The sequence below is a fragment of the Peromyscus californicus genome, unplaced genomic scaffold (assembly GCF_007827085.1).
Source record: "Peromyscus californicus insignis strain IS unplaced genomic scaffold, ASM782708v3 Scaffold_12__1_contigs__length_115047231, whole genome shotgun sequence".
NCBI classification, from domain to species: Eukaryota; Metazoa; Chordata; class Mammalia; order Rodentia; family Cricetidae; genus Peromyscus; species Peromyscus californicus.
This window is the reverse complement of record NW_026294413.1, coordinates 57,626,416-57,648,810: the sequence shown is the minus strand read 5'-3', so window position 1 is coordinate 57,648,810 and position 22,395 is coordinate 57,626,416. Positions and strand designations below refer to the sequence as shown.

The 22,395-nt window shown below is 50.1% G+C and overlaps 1 protein-coding gene across 1 annotated transcript; it reads right to left on the bottom strand.

Moving 5' to 3' along the window:
* Window positions 1–87: 87 nt before the first annotated feature.
* On the bottom strand, window positions 88–18,785 carry LOC128106358 (L-gulonolactone oxidase). The gene is made up of 12 exons (XM_052731832.1): window positions 18,774–18,785; window positions 17,558–17,659; window positions 15,452–15,577; window positions 13,787–13,881; window positions 12,488–12,578; window positions 9,689–9,874; window positions 6,732–6,839; window positions 4,261–4,337; window positions 2,765–2,914; window positions 2,428–2,592; window positions 727–817; window positions 88–216 (listed from the first exon to the last, which is right to left on the bottom strand). The coding sequence occupies exons 1-12, from the start codon at window positions 18,783–18,785 to the stop codon at window positions 88–90; spliced, it is 1,332 nt and encodes a 443-aa protein (XP_052587792.1).
* Between the last annotated feature and the right edge of the window lie 3,610 nt (window positions 18,786–22,395).

Genomic DNA, 22,395 nt, shown 5'->3' with positions numbered 1-22,395 from the left:
ACTCCCACTGTGCCTGTGGGCCACTGCTCCATCCCCCAAAGGTCACAGAAATCTGAGAGGTGGGGGAGGCTAGCTGCCACCTCTGCTCTAGTAGAACACCTTCTCCAGGTACGGATTCAAGAACATCCCAGTGGGGTCCAGCTTCTCACGGATGTCACAGAACTTTCGAAAGGCAGGGTACATTTTCTCAAAGTCCTTCCTGGTGCAATTGTGGGCCTGTGGAAGCAACCAGAGGCAGCAGGCTTTGTCTTTACAGAGCTGGCAGGCCAGGCTACAGGCCAGCACCCAGAGTCTCTGAGCCTGTGTTATGACACTGCTCCCCCACCTTCTACACACAGTACAGACTCCCAGACAGAAAGAAAGTAAAGCTGAAGCAGCTTAGAATTCATCACTGGTATCCTCATCCCATAATACTATGGAGGGCCTGGCTCTGGTCCCACCACTACACAGGCCTTCACTTTCCTATCTGTTACGTGGACACACAGATGCCTGCCTCATCCTGCTCACAAGCTCCATAGGAAAATGATAAAGTGAAGGAAATTGCTATGAAGACCCCAAGGGCCCAGCAACCTCTGGACTTTGGGAGCTGGAGTGCAGGAGAGGCGTCTGGTGCCCTTTCACTAGCTGGTTGGGTTATTTAGAATAACAGAGGAGGGGCGCCCTCTGGTGGAAGCAAAGCGTAGAGCAGCAGGCCTGTAGCTATGTATGGGTGCAGGGCAAAGTTACCTTTGCCCAGTGGGGTCTGCCTCCAAACTTCTTCATGATGGTCTCGTAAGCCAGCCAGTAGTCTAGCCGAGGCACATCCTTGCCATAGGGCCTAGGGCAGAGGGGAAGAAGTTGGTTAGCCAGCCTGCCCTGTCCTATGAAGGGCCTCCACTGCCTCAGGTGCATTCTCTGTGGCCTGCCCTAATTGGCAGGTGACTAGAGATCAGGCTGGCTCTCCCCGCAGGACAGCACAGTCAGGACAGGCACCTGAGGCCTTCTGCTCATAGCACATCCAAGGGATCTCCAAGACTTTGTCCCCTTGTGTATTCATCAGTTGATACCTAGACATTACTGTGAGTTTAGTATTGACCAAAGACCCTAAGGTAACGGAGCTGAAAAGTTTCTCTTGTTCTGGTCATTGCTTTACATGGGTTAGCTACCAGAGTATAAAACAGACACAATGTATTGCACAGGCAGACAGCCTAGAAACAGCAGAGGTATGCAGAAGGGCATGCCATCTAGGTTTGCACAGGGTGACATTCACTGCGACAAAATTGCTCATGGTGTGTTTGTCAGAATATGTCCCCTTTGAAAGCAACTCCTGACTGTCACACAATACACACACACACACACACACACACACACACACACACACATTGTTCATTCCTACAGTATCCACACAATATACAAATACACATTCCCTGGATGACCTTATTCATGTCTGGAAAGCATGGCCATGTAACCTAATGAATGTCTTCAGTTGGTTCTCCTGCCCAGCTACTCAACCCCAAAGTGACTGACCCCTGAAGCCGACTTCAGTGCTAACATTTCCAACAAACACATTCAGATGCATCCCACGGCAACTCTCACTTATGCATCTGAATTCAAGGAGCAAGAGAAGGAGACCCACAGATAGCTGACATGAACTTCACCGTAGCCACGTCCTCTACCAACTAGACTACTGTTCCTTCAGTGTGTCTTTCAGAAACTCTTTCGTGGCTCTTTGGGGCCCCCTAAGAACTGTGAGTTCAGCTGTCCCTGGCTTTGCAACAATTTGGGACCTTACACATGGTGGAGGAACACCCTAGAAAGATCAGGGTGGTCACTGGTTTGCAAAGCCAGAGAAGGCCTGTGACACGTGGATGCATGAAGTGGGATGGGAAGTGGGGTGGGTGGCAGGCGAGGGATATATCCTAGCAAGGAACCAGAAAAGACAAACTCCTTCAGGTGCCTCATGCTGGCTGAAGAGAGAAAAAGGTCAGCCACGGGCTTGGGTTCAGTCCCTGGGATCGACAGATACATCCTAACATCAGGTTAACATCTCTTTCACTGAACTTAAACCAGCTTCAGAACTGGTCTGCGTGGCTTCCAGGCCAGCAGAAATCTTACTGGCTTGGGCACCTGAGCTGGGATATATTGCTCATTCCCTTCCATAGTCCTCATAAATGGTAAATATTCCTCATGGATATTAGCTCACTATTAATGCTAGAATATAGTGATGGATCACAGACTATAAGTGGTACATGTCACAAGAGTCTACAGGGAGAGAATAATAGAATTCCAAAGGGGTGAGATGCCATTTCCAGCTGCTGAGATCAGTGTGATCTCCCAGTAGAGAAGATGGCCTCAGAAACCGGCACGAGGAGATGGAGGAAGGAGAGGAATCCCTTTATATATGAGGGGATAGCTCCTTCCACCCCACACCCTGCAGTGAGCTGTCACCTGTACATGATGATGTTCATGTAGCAGCTGTCCCTCTGGAAGCAGGGGCTCAGCAGGATATCGTCACCTCGGGTGAATCGCACCTCCACAGGGAAGTGGGCTACCACATGGGGGTGGGCCTCCAGCATGGCCTTCAGCTCCAGCAGGGCCTCCTTGGTCTTCTCCCTGCCCTCAGCCCGGGAGAGACCTCAGAGTTAGAAGGGACTACCCCAATCCTCCTCCATGGCTCTCTCTATATGGGGCTCCCAGGGACCTCAGCCCAGGATGCTCACGGCCATAGGGACTCCCAGCTCTAGAGAGGCCCATCGTTCATGGTGGGCCTGGAGGAGTGCACTACCTGGGGATGGCCCAGTCTTGGACGTGCTGCTTGAAGCGACATTCATAGGTGAAGATCTTGTGGCTAAGGTTGCTGCTTTCCTTCTTGCCGTTGAACAGCAGCCAGAAGAAGAAGCGGTTGATCCAGCCCACGAGGCATGGCAGGAAGGTGCTGCAGGGGCAGGGCAGAGGGGTTGGGGGGCAGCAATTACTGCGTGTCAGCTGCGGGCTGAGTTCTTTTCACACTGGGCCCTCACTCCTCACTCCTACTCTCCCAGGCTGGGGCCAGTATGGCATTGGTCTGGGTAGGGACAGTGGCCACTTTGCCTCACCTTTCTCCTGCCACCAGCCCTTAAAGACTGTGTGCAGTGTCTTGTCACATCTTGCCACTCAATAACAAATGTCCATGGCTCAAAGCCTTGTGGGTTAGCTAGGGCAAGGCTGAGTGGAGTTTTAACTTCAGCAGTTACCCGCCAGGTTTAGCTCCCTAAAGAGTGTGCCATTCACTCTCCTTCTAGACCCTGGGAGCCTTGATTCAATGGTGCCAAGCATAAGCAGCCAAAAGAGGAAGTGTCCTGGGAGAGGGTCTTGGGTTAGACTCTTGTCCTTAGACACAATGCTGGGGGTTCCCTGGGGAACTGTAGAAAGAGAGCTCAGTGCTTCTTGGGCCAAGACACAACTGGCTCCTAGCTTTGGGCTCTAGAAAGTTCACCATGCCATTGTTTTCAACACACACACACACACACACACACACACACACACACACACACACACACACACAGCTTTGCTCTTTGGCTGGCGGTGCTTAGATCATGAGTTGGGTGCTACCTTTATCAGCGGGTTGACATACCATCAGTGATTTCACAGTTGTGTGGACTATCAGGAGATGGGGCTTGGTTGCAGGAATTAGGTTACTAGGAATGTGCCTCTGAATGTGTACACCTACCCTCAGACCTCTCCTTTCTCTGCTCCCTGCCTGCTGTGAGGTGGTCAGTTTTTTGCCACCATGCCCTCACCATCATGAGTCTCTGCCTCAGCCCCACAGCAATGGCATCAATGACCATGGACTGGAACCTCTGAACTCATGAGCTAAAGTAAATGTCCCTTCCTTTAGGATATCTTTCTCAGGTGCTTTGTCACAGCAACAAAATCTGACTAACATTTAGAACCATCCACCCACCCACCAAACCACCCATCTACCACTCTTATCTCTACTCCCACTGACTTGTTACAGGCACTGCTCGTGTGGACTCATCCCCTCCTCCCATCCCATATCCCCCTCTCCTTTCCCAGTCCACTAACTCATGGCCCCCAGGGTGCCTTATTCTCCTTCAAATCCTTATAATGACTTTTGTTGCCCTTAGAATGAACCCCGAGCTCTCCAGGTGATTCCACTATGAGGCCAGGGCTGAAACCATGGCCTTACACCCAGGAGGCAGACCCAGTTTGCAGATGTAGTGGCAGAGGCATCCTCCACAGCATACAGAAGATGAGACAGAGGTCCCAAGGCTTTCCTACCTGGTCCAGAGCAAGAACTCCAATAGGTAGAACCCGATGGCATAGTCCCAAAACCAGTTAGATGTAGAGGAGGGGGCCTGGGAGGGATAAGGGATCATGAGTTAGGCACCAGGGGCTCAACTTCTTTCTGACTTGTTTATTATGATGATGTCCCATTAGAAGACTGTTGTGGAATATGATTTTAAGATGTGCTACATTCGTTTATGCTGTGGAAGATGTAAAGATGTGTTGCATTCTTTTATGTTACATTTGTTTAATTCTGTGAAGCTGTGTTACTGTGCCTGTCTAAAACACCTGATGGGTTTAATAAAGAGCTGAACAGCCAATAGGTAGGCAGGAGAAAGGATAGGCTGGGCTGGCAATCAGAGAGAATAAATAGGAGAAATTTGGGAAGAAAAGAGAGAGGAACAAGAAAAAGGAGAGAAGACACCAGGAGTCAGCCACAGAGTAAGAGTGAAAGTAAGATATACAGAAGTAGAAAAAGAAAAAAGCCCAGAGGCAAAAGGTAGATGGGAAAATTTAAATTAAGAAAAGCTGGCTAGAAACAAGCCAAGCTAAGGCCAGGCATTCATAAGAAAGAATAATCCTCCATGTGATTTATTTGGGAACTGGGTGGTGGGTCCCCCAAGAGAGCAAAAACAGCCAACTGCAGAAGACATGTCCTAGGAGGACTTTATGTTAGAGGAGGAGGGAGGAGAACGGATGACCCACCTGCTAGGACAATCGGGAGCCTTACTTTCCATGACAGAGCTAATCTCCACCACGTGGATCCCAGGAATTGAACTTAGGTCATCAGGCTTGGCAGCAGATGTCTTTTCCAGGAGAGCTACCTAGGCCTGCATTTTTTTTTCATATATACCATCTGTCCCTCCTCTTGAGATCCTATGATCCAGGGGTTCATCAGCCACCCTTTACAAACCCTACATTATCTCTTAACACAGAGTAGGATTTGGGATACTACTGACATTCATTTTTAAATTATGGCTTTTTAAATGTTCATTTTGTGTGTGTTTATATATGTGCCTATGCATATGTGGAGGCCCGAGGTCAATATTGAGTTTCTCCATCTTTTTGTTTATTTTTTTTGTTTTTTTGTTTTTCGGGACAGGGTTTCTCTGTGTAGCTTTGGAGCCTGTCCTGGAACTCACTCTGTAGTCCAGGCTGGCCTTGAACTCACAGAGATCCACCTGTCTCTGCCTCCCCAGTGCTGGGATTAAAGGCGTGCGCCGCCGCCGCCGCCGCCGCTGCCGCCGCCATCACCCAGCTAGTCTCTCCATCTTAACTTTTTGAGACAGTCTCACACTGAACCTGGAGCTTGCCAAGTAGCTAGACTGACCACTGAGTCCCAAGATTCCTCCTGTCTCTACTTCCCCAAAGCCAGGATAAAGGTGTGTGCTACCACCCCCAGTCTCTTTATAGTTTTATTTTTTTCTGGATGCTGGGGATCAAGCATAAGTCCTCATGCTTGCATGGCAAACACTTTATCAACTGAGCCAACACCTCAGCTGGTAAGTGATGGCTTTGTTTGTTGTGGGATAGAATATTACTTTAACTATATAAAGATATGTTGCATTTGTTGATGCTGCATTTGTTTAATGATGTAAAGATGTGTTACTGTTTCACCTTGCCTGCCTAAGGCACCTGATTGGTCTAATAAAAAGCTGAACAGCCAATAGCTAGGCAGCGGAGGGATAGGTAAGGCTGGTGGGCAGAGAGAATAAGTAGGAGACGGAAGCTAGGCTGGAGTGGAGAAGGACAGAACAAGAGAGAAAGAGAGGGAGATGCCTGGGGCTAGTCAGCCAGGCAGCCACAAGCCAGCCAGTCAGACACGGAGTAGGACATACAGAATAAAAGAAAGGTAAAAAGCTGAGGCAAAATGTAGATGAAGAGAAACAGGTTCACTTAAGTTAGAAGAGCTAGTGGGACAAGCCTAAGATAAGGCTGAGCATTTGTAATTAATTATAAGTCTCCGAGTCATGATTTGGGAGCTGGTTGGTGGCCCAGGAGAAAGCCTGCTGTATTTGTTTCCATCTGCTGAGAAGCCCCTTATTTGCAAGGCTGTGAGGACAGGAGACAAAAGTTTGTCTCTTCAACTAAAGTGGAGGTGTTACAGGAGGCGTGCATGAAGAATTCTGTGGTCCAGCCCAGCTGTCTGACACCCAAGTCCATCCTGCCTGCTCCTACATACACTTCTCTTCTCTGTGTCTCTCCCCCACATCTAGGTTTTTCCCTTTGACACACTGGACCCCAACTTAGCCACCTTCCTTCCCACCTTCACCTCTGTCTCTTCCTCTCTTCATGTTCAACGACAACCCCATTCCCCTGGCCATCAGGACAACAAATGCCAGCTACCCTGGGATGGGGAGGGTGTGCAGGCCGTGGGTGTGATGAGGATTGAGAGTGCGTATGCTAGTGACCAGCAGCCCCCTGCTCCGGGATGCCGGGCAAGATTGGGCCCACACTGCAGCTACCTTGTTGGTGTGGTCTTGGTAGATGATGCTGACGTTGTCACTGTGAGGAAACCAGAGGAAGCGGAAGTATTCTGACTTCTTCAGGTGGCTGTCCAGGTTGTCCAGAACCTGGCACAAGAGGGAGATAAGATGGGTGATCTTGACTGTCAACTTGATTTGATTGTGAAATACCTAGACTAGTTAAGCCCACCTGGGTAGGTCTGTGGGAGTGTCTCCAGAGATGATTAGATCACTGACCAAATCAACAAGCTAGGCTCTTTTCCTTTTTTTAGTTTTTTGAGACAAGGTTTCTCTGTGTTAACAGTCCTGGCTATCCTATAATTCCCCTGGTAGACCAGGCTAGCCTCAAACTCAGAGATCTGTCTGCCTCTGCCTCAGTGCTTGGATTAAAAGTGTGAGCTGCCACCACCACCACGACCTGACCAAGCCAAGCTCTTGATGGACTCGTAATGTGAAGGCATTACGGGGAGGCAATGGGTCAGAGGTAGGGCATAACTCTGGTCCCTCCCTGTACCTGCTTCCTCTGCTTCCTGCTGTCTATGTGCTCTCCAGGCCATGATGGCAGAATGCCCTGAGACTGTGAGCTCAAAGAAACCCATCCCCCTTTAAGACGTGTCTGTCACACATTGGTGACCATCATGTAAGAGAAACCAGTCCAGGAAGAGACTGTTAGTCACAGGAAGAAGTCAGTAAACCCCAGTCAAGGCCTAGGTGTGTTTTGGTTTACTTCAAATAGAAGGAAATACTGAAGTTATCTTAATATTACCAAATACCTTGGTATAGATCTTAAAATATGCTGGGTGTTAAAATCACTCTCACACATATTGACTTCCCCAAGAAGCTTAGAGGAGATGTGACATTTTACCTTAGCTTAAGGAATTATTAGTGGCTTGTATAAACTGGGACCAATGTGAGTAATGAATGGGGATTGTTATGAGGATCAAATGGGATAATATGGCCAGAAAGTCCTTAATATGGTACCGCACACAAGGGAGTCACTACATAGGCTTTGAGTCCTGCATCCAGTACTACAGCTTTAATGCTGATTGCCATCACCGTCATCATCACCATCTTCTCTAACATCATTACCATCATCTTCTCTAACTTCATCACCGTCATCATCACCATAAATATCTTCATCTGTCTTCAACTTCATTTACCACCACTGTCATCATCACCATCATCCTAGCCATCCCCATTACCATCTCCATCATCTTTGTCTTCATCACTACCATCCCTCATGTTCATCACCATGATTTTCATCATCTCTTGTCTCTGACACACGGTAGATCCTAACATCACTCATTACTGCCTGCTTGGAGATAGTATCACAGCACAAATAATGTCTCCATGGAACCCACCAGGCAGGTGCAGCACAAATGTAGAACCCAGAGTATAGATAGGTTTTGGAGTTGACAAGCAGCTGTGGGTTGAGGAAGAGTCCTGGTATTAGAACAGGTTGTCTGGATTGAACTCTAGGACCCCAGTAGCGAATGTAACAGCACCATTTTCTGGGCTTTGGATCTTGAGAGGCTTGTTCAACATATCTACTTATCTTTCCTCCTAGGGTGGCTCTAGGATTCACAGGCAACAGTGCCCTTTATGACACTGAGTGGTTGCTAAATGGAACCATGCGTGGTCCCACCCATTATGAAGAGAGCCCTTTCCCATCTGGGTTCACAAGCTTTGTTCATATGAGCATGCACGTATATATTTGTGCTTCCGTGTGATCATGCATGTTGTGAGAGTACATTACACAAGCAAGTGTGCATGTGTGTTTCTGTGTGTTCAGGAGTGTGCATATGCACATGTGTGGACTTATGTGCATGTTGGGGAGGCAGCCTAAGAAGAAGCCCTAATAGACCCAAGGTTTGTCCGTAATTGATTTTAATGCTGCTGAACTAGGGCAAAGGAGACAGGACAAGCAAGTGTCATGAGACAGTCCATTCACCTAGCTCTGGCACTCTAATGGAAATGTGTATGTGTGTGTGTGTGTGTGTGTGTGTGTGTGTGTGTGTGTGTGTGTAATGCCCATCCTTTGGAAGGAAAAATCAGACCCTTTCTGTTGGTCAAAAGCTCCAGATTAAGCATCAGTACATTCCAGTTTGACTTAGAGCAGGACAAAAGATTCAACAACGCAGCATGCAAGATTACAACTTCTTTCTGATGGAACATGGTCCTAGCTGCCCATCCCTTCCTGGCCTATGATGGTCCTTCTCTCCTTAGCCTGTAAGACCCCCTCTGCAGCTGTTCTCATGGAGGTCAGCAGTGGCCTCCTGGGATTGCTCTGACCTGGATATTGATCTGATTCCCTGCAGCACTCAGGACCAGCCATTGCCTGTTGCTTTGGGAACCCATCCCTCTCCTCACCATCTTCACTGCTGTCTGTCTAAACCCCCTGTGCTCTCATCAGTTGAATGCCCTGTCTTCAAAGGCCCCTTTCTTTCCCAAAAGCCCACTTTTAGGGGGTGATGGACCCTATCATTGATCAGTGTCCTAGGGGGTTGAAGCTCTCTGCCACTGGCTGAACTGTGTCTACTAGATTACTGCACCGAATCCCTAACCTCTGCTCCCAGAATGTGACCATGTTTAGAGATTGGGCCAGAGCTCAGCCTGTGGTGCCTTCCATGGTAAGGGAGTCCTGGCGTGTCCTCCATAGCACAAGTGGGAGTCAATGCCCTTAAGAAGGGCCCATCCTCACTTTTTCCTGGGGCGGCTCTCTACCTCAACCCCTTCCACATCCACATGTCAGTAACCCCTGAGGTTCTTCTGCATTTTAAAGCCCACCAGGGTTCTGAGCACAGTCTCTCTTGGGCCAAGAAAAAAGGGGTAGTAAAGTGAGACCCCCCTCCTTCAAGCCACCAAAAGTCCACGGGAACTATCCGAGGGCCAGGACACCTTGGCAGGACGTCCATTTGTTTTCTGAGGCTGGGCAGTGGAGAGCAAAAGACTAGTACCTCCTTGAGGGTCGACGGAAAGGACGTCTCCTGCAGGTGGAACTGTGGCACACACTGCAGGGTCACGGTGAGGATGACGCCCAGACAGCCCAGATGTACCCGTGCAGCCTGGAACACATCTGCATTGCTTGACTCGGAACATTCCAGAACGACACCATCAGCCGTCATCATGGTCAGGGCCACCACCTAGCCGTGGGAGAGGGGTCACACTTAATAACCTACTTTCTGTAGAATCACCCTACTTTCTGGCTTGTCCTTATAACAGAGGCCAGGTAGCACCTATTCCCAGGGGCCACCATGGCCAGTCACACAACTCCCTAGCCAGGTCTATTGTCACTACCTGAGAGGGAACTGGGAACTGGGGTAGAAATGGGGGAGAGGAAAGCTGCCTCTGGCATCGGAGCTCAGCTCTCAGTAGAGTGGAGCCCATCATCCTGTGGGGGACCCTGATGGCTTGGCTTGTCCTCCGTCATTCTGTGGCCTCACAGTCAAGAAGCAGCTAGCCTCTACTGCCGGAAAATGCTCTGGGGACACAGACCCCCAGGATCGGTGCTTGACTAGGCCAAGTGAGCACATATGTGCCCTGAGATGGGACAGTGGATCAGGATCCCTACAGTCTTGCCCAGCCACATGGAATCTTTGTCTTCAATAGAGGATTTTTCCCTCAGAGGAAATGCATTCTCCTGCTTAGCTTCACCTGACCAGAAAGTTTGGGTTTCTGTGAGCACTGAGGCATTTGGTTGCAAACTGATGGAGGTCCCCAAGGTCCCCACTTCCAGAAGGGCCCTCTTTCTCTCATGGCTGTTGAGGTCCTTCTCTATACTCCACTACCTGCTAATTTGGATGGAAATTGCTTCTGACACGTGCAGTTGGTGGTTGGTTGCTCAGGGAGAGGACAGCTACAGCTGAACTAATTCTGATTAACAGTGACCAGAGAGCAGAGAGAAGGAACTGACAGAAAAGGGACACTGTGGCCAGCTACGGTGAGAGGGGGCGTCTGGTATTTGATACAGAAGCTGGACATTGTTGAAGATTCAGAGCCTTGAGAACAGCGTGGCTGTGAGATCTAAAGGCCTGTGAAGGGTGGGGCTCTTCATTAACTGCTTCTGTGACCTTGACAGATGATAGTCCTCACTGCCTACGAAGGTAGGAGGATCAAGCGCAAAGCCTGCGATTAACCCCCTGCTGTAAGCTGAGGAGAGGTGAGAGCTGTCCACCCCTTCACTTTGCTTCTGTGGTTTTGCTTGAATCTGAATGTCCCCCAAAGGTGCATGTGTTAAAGTCTTGGTTGACAGCTGATGGATCTGGGGGAAGCCATTAACTCATGACAGACCTAACCTTATCAGTGATCCACGGGTAGACTATTAATTTGATGGAGGTTGTGAAAATCAAGAGTGGGGTCTAACTGGAAGAAATACACCCCTGAAGATGTGCTGGAAGGATCTCTCCTGTCCGTGGCCCCTTCTTTTGCTGTCTGTTTGCTGGCTGCTGTGTGGTAAGCTCAAGTTTCCTGGGTCATACCCTTCCTCCAAAACCATGAGCAAAAAATACACTTTTCTTTCTTGAAGATGATTTCCCTCAGACATTTTGTTATAGTGCCAAAAAATGACCAATATGGTTGTCATCGGTGCGACTAACACAGAACAAGCCCTCCCCTTTGATTCCAGGCCTGCCCAGTGGGACTTCCAAAGAAAGGCAACCAATAAATCCCATGTGCATTTTTTACTAGTGACCACTTTAATTTCACACCCTGATGACCAGTGTGTAGCAAGGGACACGACCGTCTTGACATCAGTCCTAGACAGTGAAAAGAACTGGGCTCATATCTTGGGAGTCCTGACTGGATCCCCCGTTACCACTGGCCCCTTGGGCAGTAAGCCCAGCTTTGAGACGGCAATGGCTGCTAGGATCCTGCCCTCACTCCTGCACATGCGCAGCTCGGGGTCTTGCATCTTACATCACCAGGGGCGCTGGCGACTACAGTACGTGCCTTAAAAAATCAGATGCAGACCCCGTGTTCTCTCTGCTCTCTGCTCTGCTCCCACCATCTTTCTCTCTCCAGGCCTGGCTCTCCTCTCTCCTACCCCCTCCTTCCTCCCAATAAAGCTCTCCCTAACTCTGGTAGTCGTGGCCGCGGCTCGTGAGTTTTCCGCCGGCAACCAGCGCCGATGATCATCCTTTCAATGGCCATGGAAGACTCCAAGTTGACAGTGTGGAAAGTTGAAGGCGTTCGGCTTCAGAAAGGCTGTTCCTGATGCAGGTGCCTCTGAACTGCCATTTGGCCAGACGCTATTTAATGAGTGCTAATTCATGACCTTAAAGTCTATATCTTCTCCCTGTGGATTGGGCTATCTTCATTTTAGCTGAGGATTTTGATTGACAGCCATGTACCCAGAAGCTAGGGAGTCTACCAGTGTGCACATAACCAGGGAGTAATATGGATTAAAACTTTTTTTTTTTTTTGATGAAGACAGACAGACTCTACCACAGGTTACCCCCATGCCTTCCCCAGGTCCTACCTCCGCTGCTACCGTGCCTGGCTCCTGGTTATAACTTCCAGTGGAGTTGGTTCCCCCTTGTTCTGTGCTGCTTATGAGGATATGTGTGTGGGGATGAGTGTCCCTTAGGATGGCTAAAACACCAATAAGCCTGGGACTCCTTCAGGCCTGGTAAGGTTTTGGGGGAGGAAGTTGGTGTTTCTGGGCACACTGTCAAGTGCCTGACGTCCGTGTGGAGCTAGACCTACCCTGCCATGGATCTAGAGGACTCACTTGGGTGCCATGGACACGAGAGACTCACCTGGGTGGGCAGGATGCCATGCTTGATCCCTGTGTTGTGTGTTCCGGACCCAATGACGCCAGCAACTGTCACGTCGGACACCGCCCCTAGACTGGGCTCAGCAGGAAGAGCCAGAGGGACAGAGATCAGTCGGACTTCTCAGGGCAATGGGAGCCCCAGATGCAGTAGATGCTACTTAGGACAGAAGACGCCTTTCTGCTTGAGAACCCCCCTTCACCTTCCATGGTCTAGCTTGTGATCAGCCCATCTCTCTGGGCCTCAGTTCCCTGATCTCCATGTCCAGCAGATGAGCTGGTTGGGGCATGGGCCGGTTTGCAGGAAGGAATACGTGTTTGGTCTTTGAGGTCTCTGCAGCCCAACAGGCCCCTGTCCTCTAACTACCAAAGGCGTCTTCTCTAAGCGGAGCCACATGTTCTGGCTGAGACTCCTCTGCCCCCAACCCACCCAGGCTCAGGTACTGCCCTGGTTCTAAACACACAGATAGGCCAGCAGGTCTATGTGGGTGCGCCTCCCTGAGCTGGAAGGGAAGGAGCGGGAGAGAGGGCCCAGTCACCTGTCCTACTTGGAAACCCACACAGCTTCCTTGGGGCTCTGGGAGAAAGTTAAGCTCCTGAGACGGGGGTCCAGGCCCAGAATGAGTAATGGGGAACTAGGCTCCCTTTTGGCACCCTCCACGTGTCGCTGACATTGAACCCACTGCCGGCACAGTACTGGTTAGTTTCTGCATCTAGTACCTGCCCCTTGCTGGAGCTCCTTGAAGGTGGGGTCTGGGTTTCATTTGTCCTTGCTTCTAGAGCCTAAACATGGTCTATACATGGCGGTCACCCTATGAATAGCCTAGCCATCCTGACCTTTGGAGAAGGGTGGGGACAATGGTTTCCACACTGTAGAATTGTGGGGCCTATGCTAGCGAGGCTGAGGTGAGCTGACCGCAACACTTGAAGGTCAGCCACAGATTTCCACAGGGTCAATTAATTCCACCTGCAGTGAGATTTCTACACCACTGTTCAAACAAACCAGTGTTCAGGCAGTGCTTTCTCTCAGGTGAAAGCCAGTCACAGGGTCACCTTGATAGCACCCCTCAACTGTCTCATCCTGGCTCAAAACTCTGCTAAGCTTGGACCCGTTTCCTTCCTTAACCTAGGGGGCATGACGAGTAAGGCACCCTGAGTGGGCGAGTGAGGAAGGGGTACACTCCAAGCAGTGTGAGCACCCCACGGCCAGATCCGTGAGTATGGGGACCAGAGCAAGGAGGGGAGAGGCAGCCCCAGGCCAGCTGGGGCTGGAGGAGGGACTCACTTCGACATGGCCAGGCCGTGCTTGTCCAGCTGTGGGTGCAGGTCTGCCAGGAGGATGCCAGCTTCCACTGTTACCTGCTTCTTCTCCTTGTCCACCTGCAAGAGCCAGCACAGGCTGGGAGGAGCCAGGCCACACTCAGGCCCTTGGTCCCCAGTCAGGCCCCTCTGGAATGTGAGGATGGCTAACCTAGCCTGTGGTCAGCTTAAGGCACTTTTCAATCTAAATGGGGGTACTGAGCCCAAGAGTGCTGGGACATTGGGGACAATTTGTTTTTGAAACAGTCTTACTATGTAGCCCAGGCTGGCCCCAAATGGGCAATCCTCTTGCGTCCACCTTCCAAGGGGAGGGATTACAGATGCATGCCTCAGTTCCTTGGTGCTGGTCTCACAATTTAGGATTGTAAATGGAACCCCGGGCCTTTGCACATGCTGGCTGGGCAAACACTCTGCTGAGCCTCCCTTCTAGCTCTTTGGGGATGTTCCATGCAACTGCTCACAGGCAAAGGGAATGAGAACCAGGGAAGCGAAGAGCTTTGCCCAGGGACACTCGGGTAGGATGGGGACCGCCACACCTATGCTCCTCACCTTGTCCACACTGGGAAAGTGGGACAGGGTCTGTTGCCGCAGGGCCTGGCCGTACTATTTGGAGGACAAAAGTCTCTGCCTGCTCTCACCCCGAGGGACCCGTGCAATGGCTAAAAACCGGGAAGGGAGAAAAATGGCTAAGCACAGTTAGTCAGGGTACTGTATCCTGAGATCTGACTGCAGCCAGGGGCTGTACCAAGACCCAAGGTCATGTAAACAGAAAAGTCAGTGGCAGAGCTGGGGCGAGAATCCACATCCCTCCCCAAATACCAAGTACTTGCTCCTCCAGCTACCCAAGGAACAGAGCTTGGAAGATCAATTGCTGAAGCCAAGTCCTCACTACTTAGCAACCAGACTGATTGCCATGACTGATGTTCGCTGAGAGATAGGGCCTGTTGGTGTGAGCAAATACCGGCACAGTAGAGAAACCTAGGTCATGGCTAGCTGGCTCTGGGGAGGGGAGAGCCTTCTCTGGACTTCAGTTCAGGGGAGCCAGCCCTGGCAGGTGAGGACTGCAGTCTTATGCACATGTTTCTCGGATCCCAAGTTCCCTGTAGGCAAGTGGAGGCTGGCTGAACTGCACAGACAGTATCTCAGTAGGAAGCTAGTGGCAGTTCTGAGTCTGGGTCCAGCTTTGCTGTTGTCTGCTGTGTGACCATGGGCAAGTCACTGCCTGTCTCTGATCTTCATTTCTCTATGTGTAAGCCTAGTCTAACGTCAGTTTGGGTGCCATTGGACCAGCCACTGTGAGTCCACTCTTGGGAATGTATTTCTCTGTACCTCTTTGAATGCGTTTGAATGGAATCTTTAGCAAAAGATATATATCATCTCTGTGATCACAAAGGGCCAGGCAGACTTGACAAGTGGCCTGAGCAAGCCCAGGGAGGGCTCAAGTGACAGTTGCTTGGGGAAGCCCAGGGATCAGGGTGTCACTCTGAGGACCCAGGGCAGGAAGAGGCTAAGGACTGAGGCAAAGACTGGGAGATTTCATGCATAGAGTCTGGGACATAGGCTGAAGCTACTCAGCTTAGGAATAAGCTGGAAGGGGGCGGGGGGGGGGGGGGACCAAGGGCCCCAGTACCTGGAGGACCCGGTTCATCTTGCCCATGTGGATCATGAAGCCATCCGTGCAGGCGATGTCTGAAGGCGAGTGGCCGCCACCTACCACCTTCACTCTCTTGTTTTGCTGCCGAGCCAGGGTCAGCACCTGCCGAGACAGTGTCAGTCAGGATCTGCTCAGAGAGGAAGCTGGGGAGCCCTTCAGGGCTGGGTGTAGCCTGCAGGGTGTGGGGAGAAGTTGGAGGGGGTGTCTTTGGTATTCGTGGCCCTGCCTGGCTCCAGAAAGCCAGAGAGACGGGCTTCCAGAGAAGCCGGGACAGAGAACCACAGTCCTTCTAGTCTGTGGCTCTTGTTCCCGCTACCGCAGCTCCAGCCCTTTCCATTTTGGTTCTAGACAAGGTCTTGCTATGCAGCTCACCTGTCCTCCAGTTTGTGGTCTTCCTGTCTCCCTGACGGTGGAATTGCAGAGCCACCATAGGGGCCAATTTGAGGGGCCCTCCCTTTTGGGACCTATATAACCCAGGCTGGCCTCAAACTCACTGTGTAGCCAAAGCTGGCCTTGAACTCCTGATCTTCCTGCCTCGTCAGTGCTGGGATGACAGCGTCTATGGCCAGGCCAGTACGTGCAGTGCCAGGGATGGAACCCAGGGCTTCGTGAACGTGAGGTAAGCATTCTACCAGCTGAGCTAGATCTTCAACCCCAGCTTAAAACTTTTAAAAGACAAATCCAACTGCATTCCTCAACAATAAAAAACCTTCCAAAGGTATCCTAGTGACAGGATAGGACCCAAGTACCTCAACGTGGCTTCAAGGACCCTTAATCTACCCCACGCTTCAGCAAAGGCCCATAGAGAATGGTGACCGTGGCTGACTGTGACACATCCCAGGGCTGGCAAAGGTAGAGAGTGTCTGGAGATACTTGGCTAAATAAACATGTGGATCCACAACGCTACCTCAGTGAATCCACTTACATCCTCATCATGCTTCTGCTCAAACACACTCATCCAGGAGCCCCAGGACCACGTTTCATAAATCCTATCGCATCGCCTGAGAAATGCTGGCTCCTCCCAGGGTACATTTTAGGCTGAGGCCGAGCAAGACATTATGTCACACCACAATCCTGGAGCTGCTTGGTCACACCCCCATTTTCATTTTCTCCGGGTTTTGCTGGTCCTCCAAGGAAACACTACCCCTTACCCTGTCACTACCACAAGGTCAGGTGGGCTAGCACATCTCAGAAGCCATCTTCTCAGGTAGCTATGCCGGAAGCTCACTCCTGGCTCCCTCCCTCAGCCCCTAATTGCCCATGCTCCATCAAAGCCACTTCTCTGCTTTCCAGCCTGTTTTCATGTCTCTTGGGGTACAGGCTTCAGTCCCTACACTAGTGCCCTTCCCCAGCAACCCTGATTCTTCTCAGAAGGTCATCTCATATGTAAGTGTAAATGTGTGTCTGTGCATGTGTGTTTGTGTGTGCAGAAGCACTCATGCACATATATGTACATGGGCTTGCATGTAAATATGTATATATATATATGTATATATATATGTATGCACAAGCCTACTCAAAAAGTACACAGGTCTAAGTGCATATATGTGTATAAATGCACATTTGCACAAGTATCTGTGCACACAGACCTATTCGTATGCCTGTGCATAGATGTATGTTCATGTGTGGGTGTATCTGCACAGCTGCATGCACATAGGAGGCCTATGTGTGCATATGCACATGGATGTGTACATGCCTGTGCACAGGAATAGGTCCACATGCATATATTTTCATGCAAATGATGTACATAAGCATGCATGAACATGTGTACATATATGTGTGCACGTACGTACACAGGTATGTGCATGGAGTTCATTGCAGAAGTCTGAGAGGGGAGTGCAGACATGGCCACCCTTGGTACACTACTGTGCAGGCTTGGGGTGGACATGCCAAATTACAACAGGCTGCTGGGCAGACCTGGAGCTGGGGAAGGCAGGAAGAGGAGCTTTGTGTTTACCCAACCAGGTCAGCAGTTAGGGACCGAGGCGGCTCATTAGGCCAGGAAGCCCCACGCCAGCCTCTGCTGCAGGGCCAGGGCCACGGATGCAGGCTGTGCAGCCCGTGTGGTGTGGATGGACCCACCTCTCTGACCTCCTCCACTGATGTGGGCTGGTAGTACATCTCTGGACAGCAGCCATAGGTCTTGGCCCAGTTTTGGAACTGGACCCCTTTGTATCCATGGACCTGTACCAGGAAGAAAGCCAGGTCTCAGCAGGCCAGCAGCCACTATCCTAATTACATGCAATCACATCACCAGCCCCACAACCTGCCACAAAGCGGGGGAGTGGGTGGTGGTGGACAGGACACACGGACGAGCTCCCTTTGGCCTCCATGGTTCTTTTTTTTTTTTCCTTTCAGAGCGGAGGACCGAACACAGGGCCTTGAGCTTGCTAGGCAAGTGCTCTACCACTGAGCTAAATCCCCAACTCTGCCTCCACGGTTCTTAGGTCAGGGCCACTTAGGAAGATCAAACGGGTAGCAGCTGCTCTGAAGGTAGCAGCCCACGCAGGGCTTCCTGGTGTTGTCATCTTGTGATCCCTCCCGATGAGACAGATGGGAATTCTGCCCATTCTGAGGCCAAGTGGATGGATGGGGTCAAACAAGGATGGAGCCTGATGAACCAGGTCAATCCCTGCTCCAGGCACATTGATGTCAGCCCAGCAGATAAGAGTACTGCAGCCCAACAGGGCTGTGGGCACAGAGCTGGAAGAGGTGGCCCTGGAGGCAAGGGCTGGGGTCTGGCTTCTCTAGCAGGGTGTGTCTCAGGGGCTAAATGGCACTGTCATCTTCTTGGCCTCAAGCCTGGAAATCAAAATCCTGTTTGTTTCACACCACTGCATAACCAGACACTGCTGGGTCTTCTATGTGTCATATCTTATTAGATCTTACAATAATGTCACCAAATAGAGGATATTAGTCCTCTTTCAGCTGCCAAAAATTGAGGCTCAGAGAGGTAGAGGGTCTTCCCCAAGCTTGCAGAGACCTAGCGAAGGTGTTAAAAGAGTCCAGCCCAGGCCTTCCTCTCTCATAACTCTTCTAACGCCAACAATTCCCCAAGTGCACTTGGAAAGTCCCATGGCCCGTCCCATGGCTCCAGCCTTGGTCTGGCTTTACCCTCCCACACCTGGCTCACAGGTGCTGTCTGGACACAGCTGGCTTACAGGTGCACCCTCCCACACCTGGCTCACAGGTGCTGTCTGGACACAGCTGGCTCACAGGTGCACCCTCCCACACCCGGCTCACAGGTGCCGCCTGACCACAGCTGGTCAGATCTACTGGCTGCAACACGGGCCCCTACCATTCCTACCATGATTCCAGTGGTCGGGGTGTCAGATGACTTGACTTGAAGCGTTCCCAAAGAAAGTCCGACAAAGCCCTAGGCAGTAGGTACAGCAGTCAGGCAACCTCAACTCTGGGTTGCCTCAGGCAGAATGGGACTGGATGTTTAGCCACTCCTACCAAGGCGTTGGGGCATGGGCAGGTAAACAGTGCAGAAGAGGCTCCTCCCCCTGCAAGATCGAGGCAATCCCTGTAAATAGCAGCTGGGCCCTGCCCCCTGCCTGGATGCTCCCAGGAAGGCTGAAAGATGGACCTTCAACAGCAGCTGCTGTGCTCCTGAAAACCCACTGCCCGAGCTCTGAACCCAATCTTGAGGGTTCGGAGCCGAAGGACACCAGCCACGCTCCCAGGCTCACGACAAAGCTGGCTGCCTCATGGGCCTTTCAGAGCCAGGTACCTATGCAGCCCTGAGTCCCCCAAAATAGCTTCCCACTTCCACCCTGGCCTATGGTGGTTGTGGGAGGGAGCTGCTGAGTGACAGTCTAGTACCATTCAGAATCAGTAACCTGGTATCCTACTGAAGCAGACATTTAAAGCTGTTTGGTTAAAAAAATCACTGACTCGCCGGGCGGTGGTGGCACACGCCTTTAATCCCAGCACTTGGGAGGCAGAGGCAGGCTGATCTCAGTGAGTTCAAGGCCAGCCTGGTCTACAAAATGAGTTCCAGAATAGCCAGGACTGTTACACAGAGAAATCCTGTCTCAAACCCTCCCTACATCCCCCCCACAAAAAAAAAAAATCAGACTCCTCACTTGGGCCCTCAAGGTAACTAAAAGCAGGATAGGAGCCTGATACATCTGCCTCCATTTTGTGTCTGTCCTTCTGTCCTTTACTGAAGGCATGGAGACAAGTCACGTCCTTCGAGCCACCTTAGATTCTTTTTGTTTGTTTTTGTTTTGTGTTTGTTTGTTTGTTTGTTTTGAGACAGGGTTTGTCTGTGTAGCGTGGCTATCTTGGAACTCACTCTGTAGACCAGGCTGGCCTTGAAGATCCACTTGCCTTCAGTGCTGGGATTAAAGGTGTGAGCCACCATGCCCAGCTACCTTAGATTCTAAGCACAGCAACACCTCACAGTATAGACCACCCTCCCAATTAGGGCAATTATCCATGAAGGTGAGGCTGTGTTCTGGAGGCCAAGGACTCATCTCTTGAGAACTAAATGCTCTCGTGTGGAGGGTAAAAAGGCCTTGGGCACACAGATAAGCACTGGAGAAGCCAGGAAAGTTGAACCCACAGCTCACCTCTTCAGTTTCGGAATGAGGTGCTTAGCTGCTCTTCCTGGAATGCTAGGGATGGTGTGGTTTTATAACCTGGTGATCCCTTGCTGTCTGAAGAGACAGACTCTGCTGGGTCTCCCAGAATGTATGTTTTTACTTAGCCAAGACCTTTTTCCTTAAATCTTGAGCATTGCTTTTAGACCATAAAACCCACTCTTATGGGTGATGTCACTTGTGCTACATACAACAGCCTCAGTGACTTCTATGTTATGGCCAGACCAATCCTGACACCTGAAAAGTTTCTGCACCCACATAAGACTCTCTGCCGACACAGCAATCCAAATCAAACCGAATTAAGAAAAAGCCCAGGTTTAATGGGTAAAATGCTCCCGGGTGATTTTCCAGCCCCTAGAGGGGAGTGGGGGGAAAAGACACCAAACAACCACGTGTCTGTTTTCTGAGGTGCAGTTTAAATGCCCTATGGGAGTGGTCTTGAGCATCTCTGGGGGAGGAGCGGTGTTTGGTGGGTCAGGGTTTGGGGAGAGAGAGGAGCAGGAGGAAAGTTGAGGTGGAGCTTCCACCAGAACATTCCAGACTCTGGGTATGTGGGTGCCAGGGGCTGAGGTGGAGTTTCCACTGGAACAACACCCATATGTCATGTTTATGTCTGTCATGCTCTGTAGACCCTTATCCTGAGCACTGATCCTAAGTCCACAAGAAACCATCACAGAGATGAAACCACATGTACTTGGCAAAGAGTCAATGCAAACATGTCCTCAATTGTTGTGTACTTGGGACTGAATTAATTGTTACCTGAATGCTCTTTTTCCAAAATTGTACTGCGCTAAAGGCCAGAGTAAAATGATTTGGGCCAGACTCGAGAAGTCCTGGGCCAGTGCTGGTTACAATCAAATCAGGCTGAGTCTTACCTCACCCTAATTGTTTCTTCCCTGCTTTCGGTAAAGCCCACATGGGAATCAGCTGGCACCCCAACTTGGGACACTCGACCCTGGGAGAAGGCAAGGGAAGTTTTCTTTAAATAGAAATTAGGAGGTTTAGGAAACTCGGTCCCCTCACCCAATGAGAGAGTGGAAACTAACATGGGTTCTTCTCGGTCCCTTGAGACAAAGCCTTTTGTGCAATTATTGAGATTAAGATTCAAAGGAGCAAATTATTCAGAGCTACAGCTCTGCAATGTTATAAGGATAGGACAAAGAGGAGATAAAAATACCTTTTAATTATTTTACAAGCGGGAGTACAGTAATGTATTGCTTGGAATCTCTCAGGAGAAAAAGGAGAGAGAAAAATTTCTGCCACACATCTTGGCAGGTCTTAACAGGGTGAGCCAAATGGATTCCAGTGACCCAGGCTTCCCAGTGGTCACAGAGCCATATTGGGGCTCCTGCCCTCCTGAGTGAACTGGCTGGAACTCAAAGCCCTCCAACACCTTTTTTCTTTTTCTTTTTTTTCCTTTTGCCTCCAAGGTCTGGTGGAGGAGAGTGAGTTCCAAGGAATGACCTGTGGGACTCCACCACCAAACATGAGCTAGCTTGGTTGCCTCAGAACTTTGTTTGCTTGATTTTTGTTTAAATGTTTGTTTTTCCCTCATGGCAGGAATAACTCAATATGGTCCATTATTGGAAAAAAATGAAAGCAAGGTTAACTTCTCGTTCAAAAAGAACTGCAGCCAGGGCATAAAGCACTAAGTCAATGCTGTTTAAATTGCAAGAGGTATTAGTCAGTCGGGCGGTGGTGGCATACACCTTTAATCCCAGCACTCGGGAGGCAGAGCCAGGCAGATCTCTGTGAGTTTGAGGCCAGCCTGGTCTACAGAGCGAGATCCAGGACAGGCACCAAAACTACACAGAGAAACCCTGTCTCCGAGAGAGAGAGAGAAAAAAAGAGGTATTAGTCATTCATTATACAGAGGATGGTCTCTTCCCCTGCTCATCTAATCAATGCTTAAATAAATGCTTAGCTTTCATGTTAAGAGCAAAATTTAAAAGTTTAGGTCACCCTTGGATATGCTCTTACCTGTTTATCACTACTCAGAAGTTTGCTCTGCTCTTGAAGCTACTTTCTGGAAACTCTCAGTTAAATTCTACAACAAATGCAACATCTAAAGTAGAGCGGGTTATTAATTTATTAAGTAATGCAGTTGCTAAAGAAATAATTCATAGAAATAATCCCTTACTGGTCAAGAGCATTATTTGTTTCATTGATATTAATTGGCAGGTTGCATTATCATGTTACTTGGGATCCAAAATATTCCCTGTATTAGTCAGGGTTCTCTAGAGTAACAGGACTTACAGAATGGATCTCTCTCTCTCTCTCTCTATACATATACATATACATATATGGAAT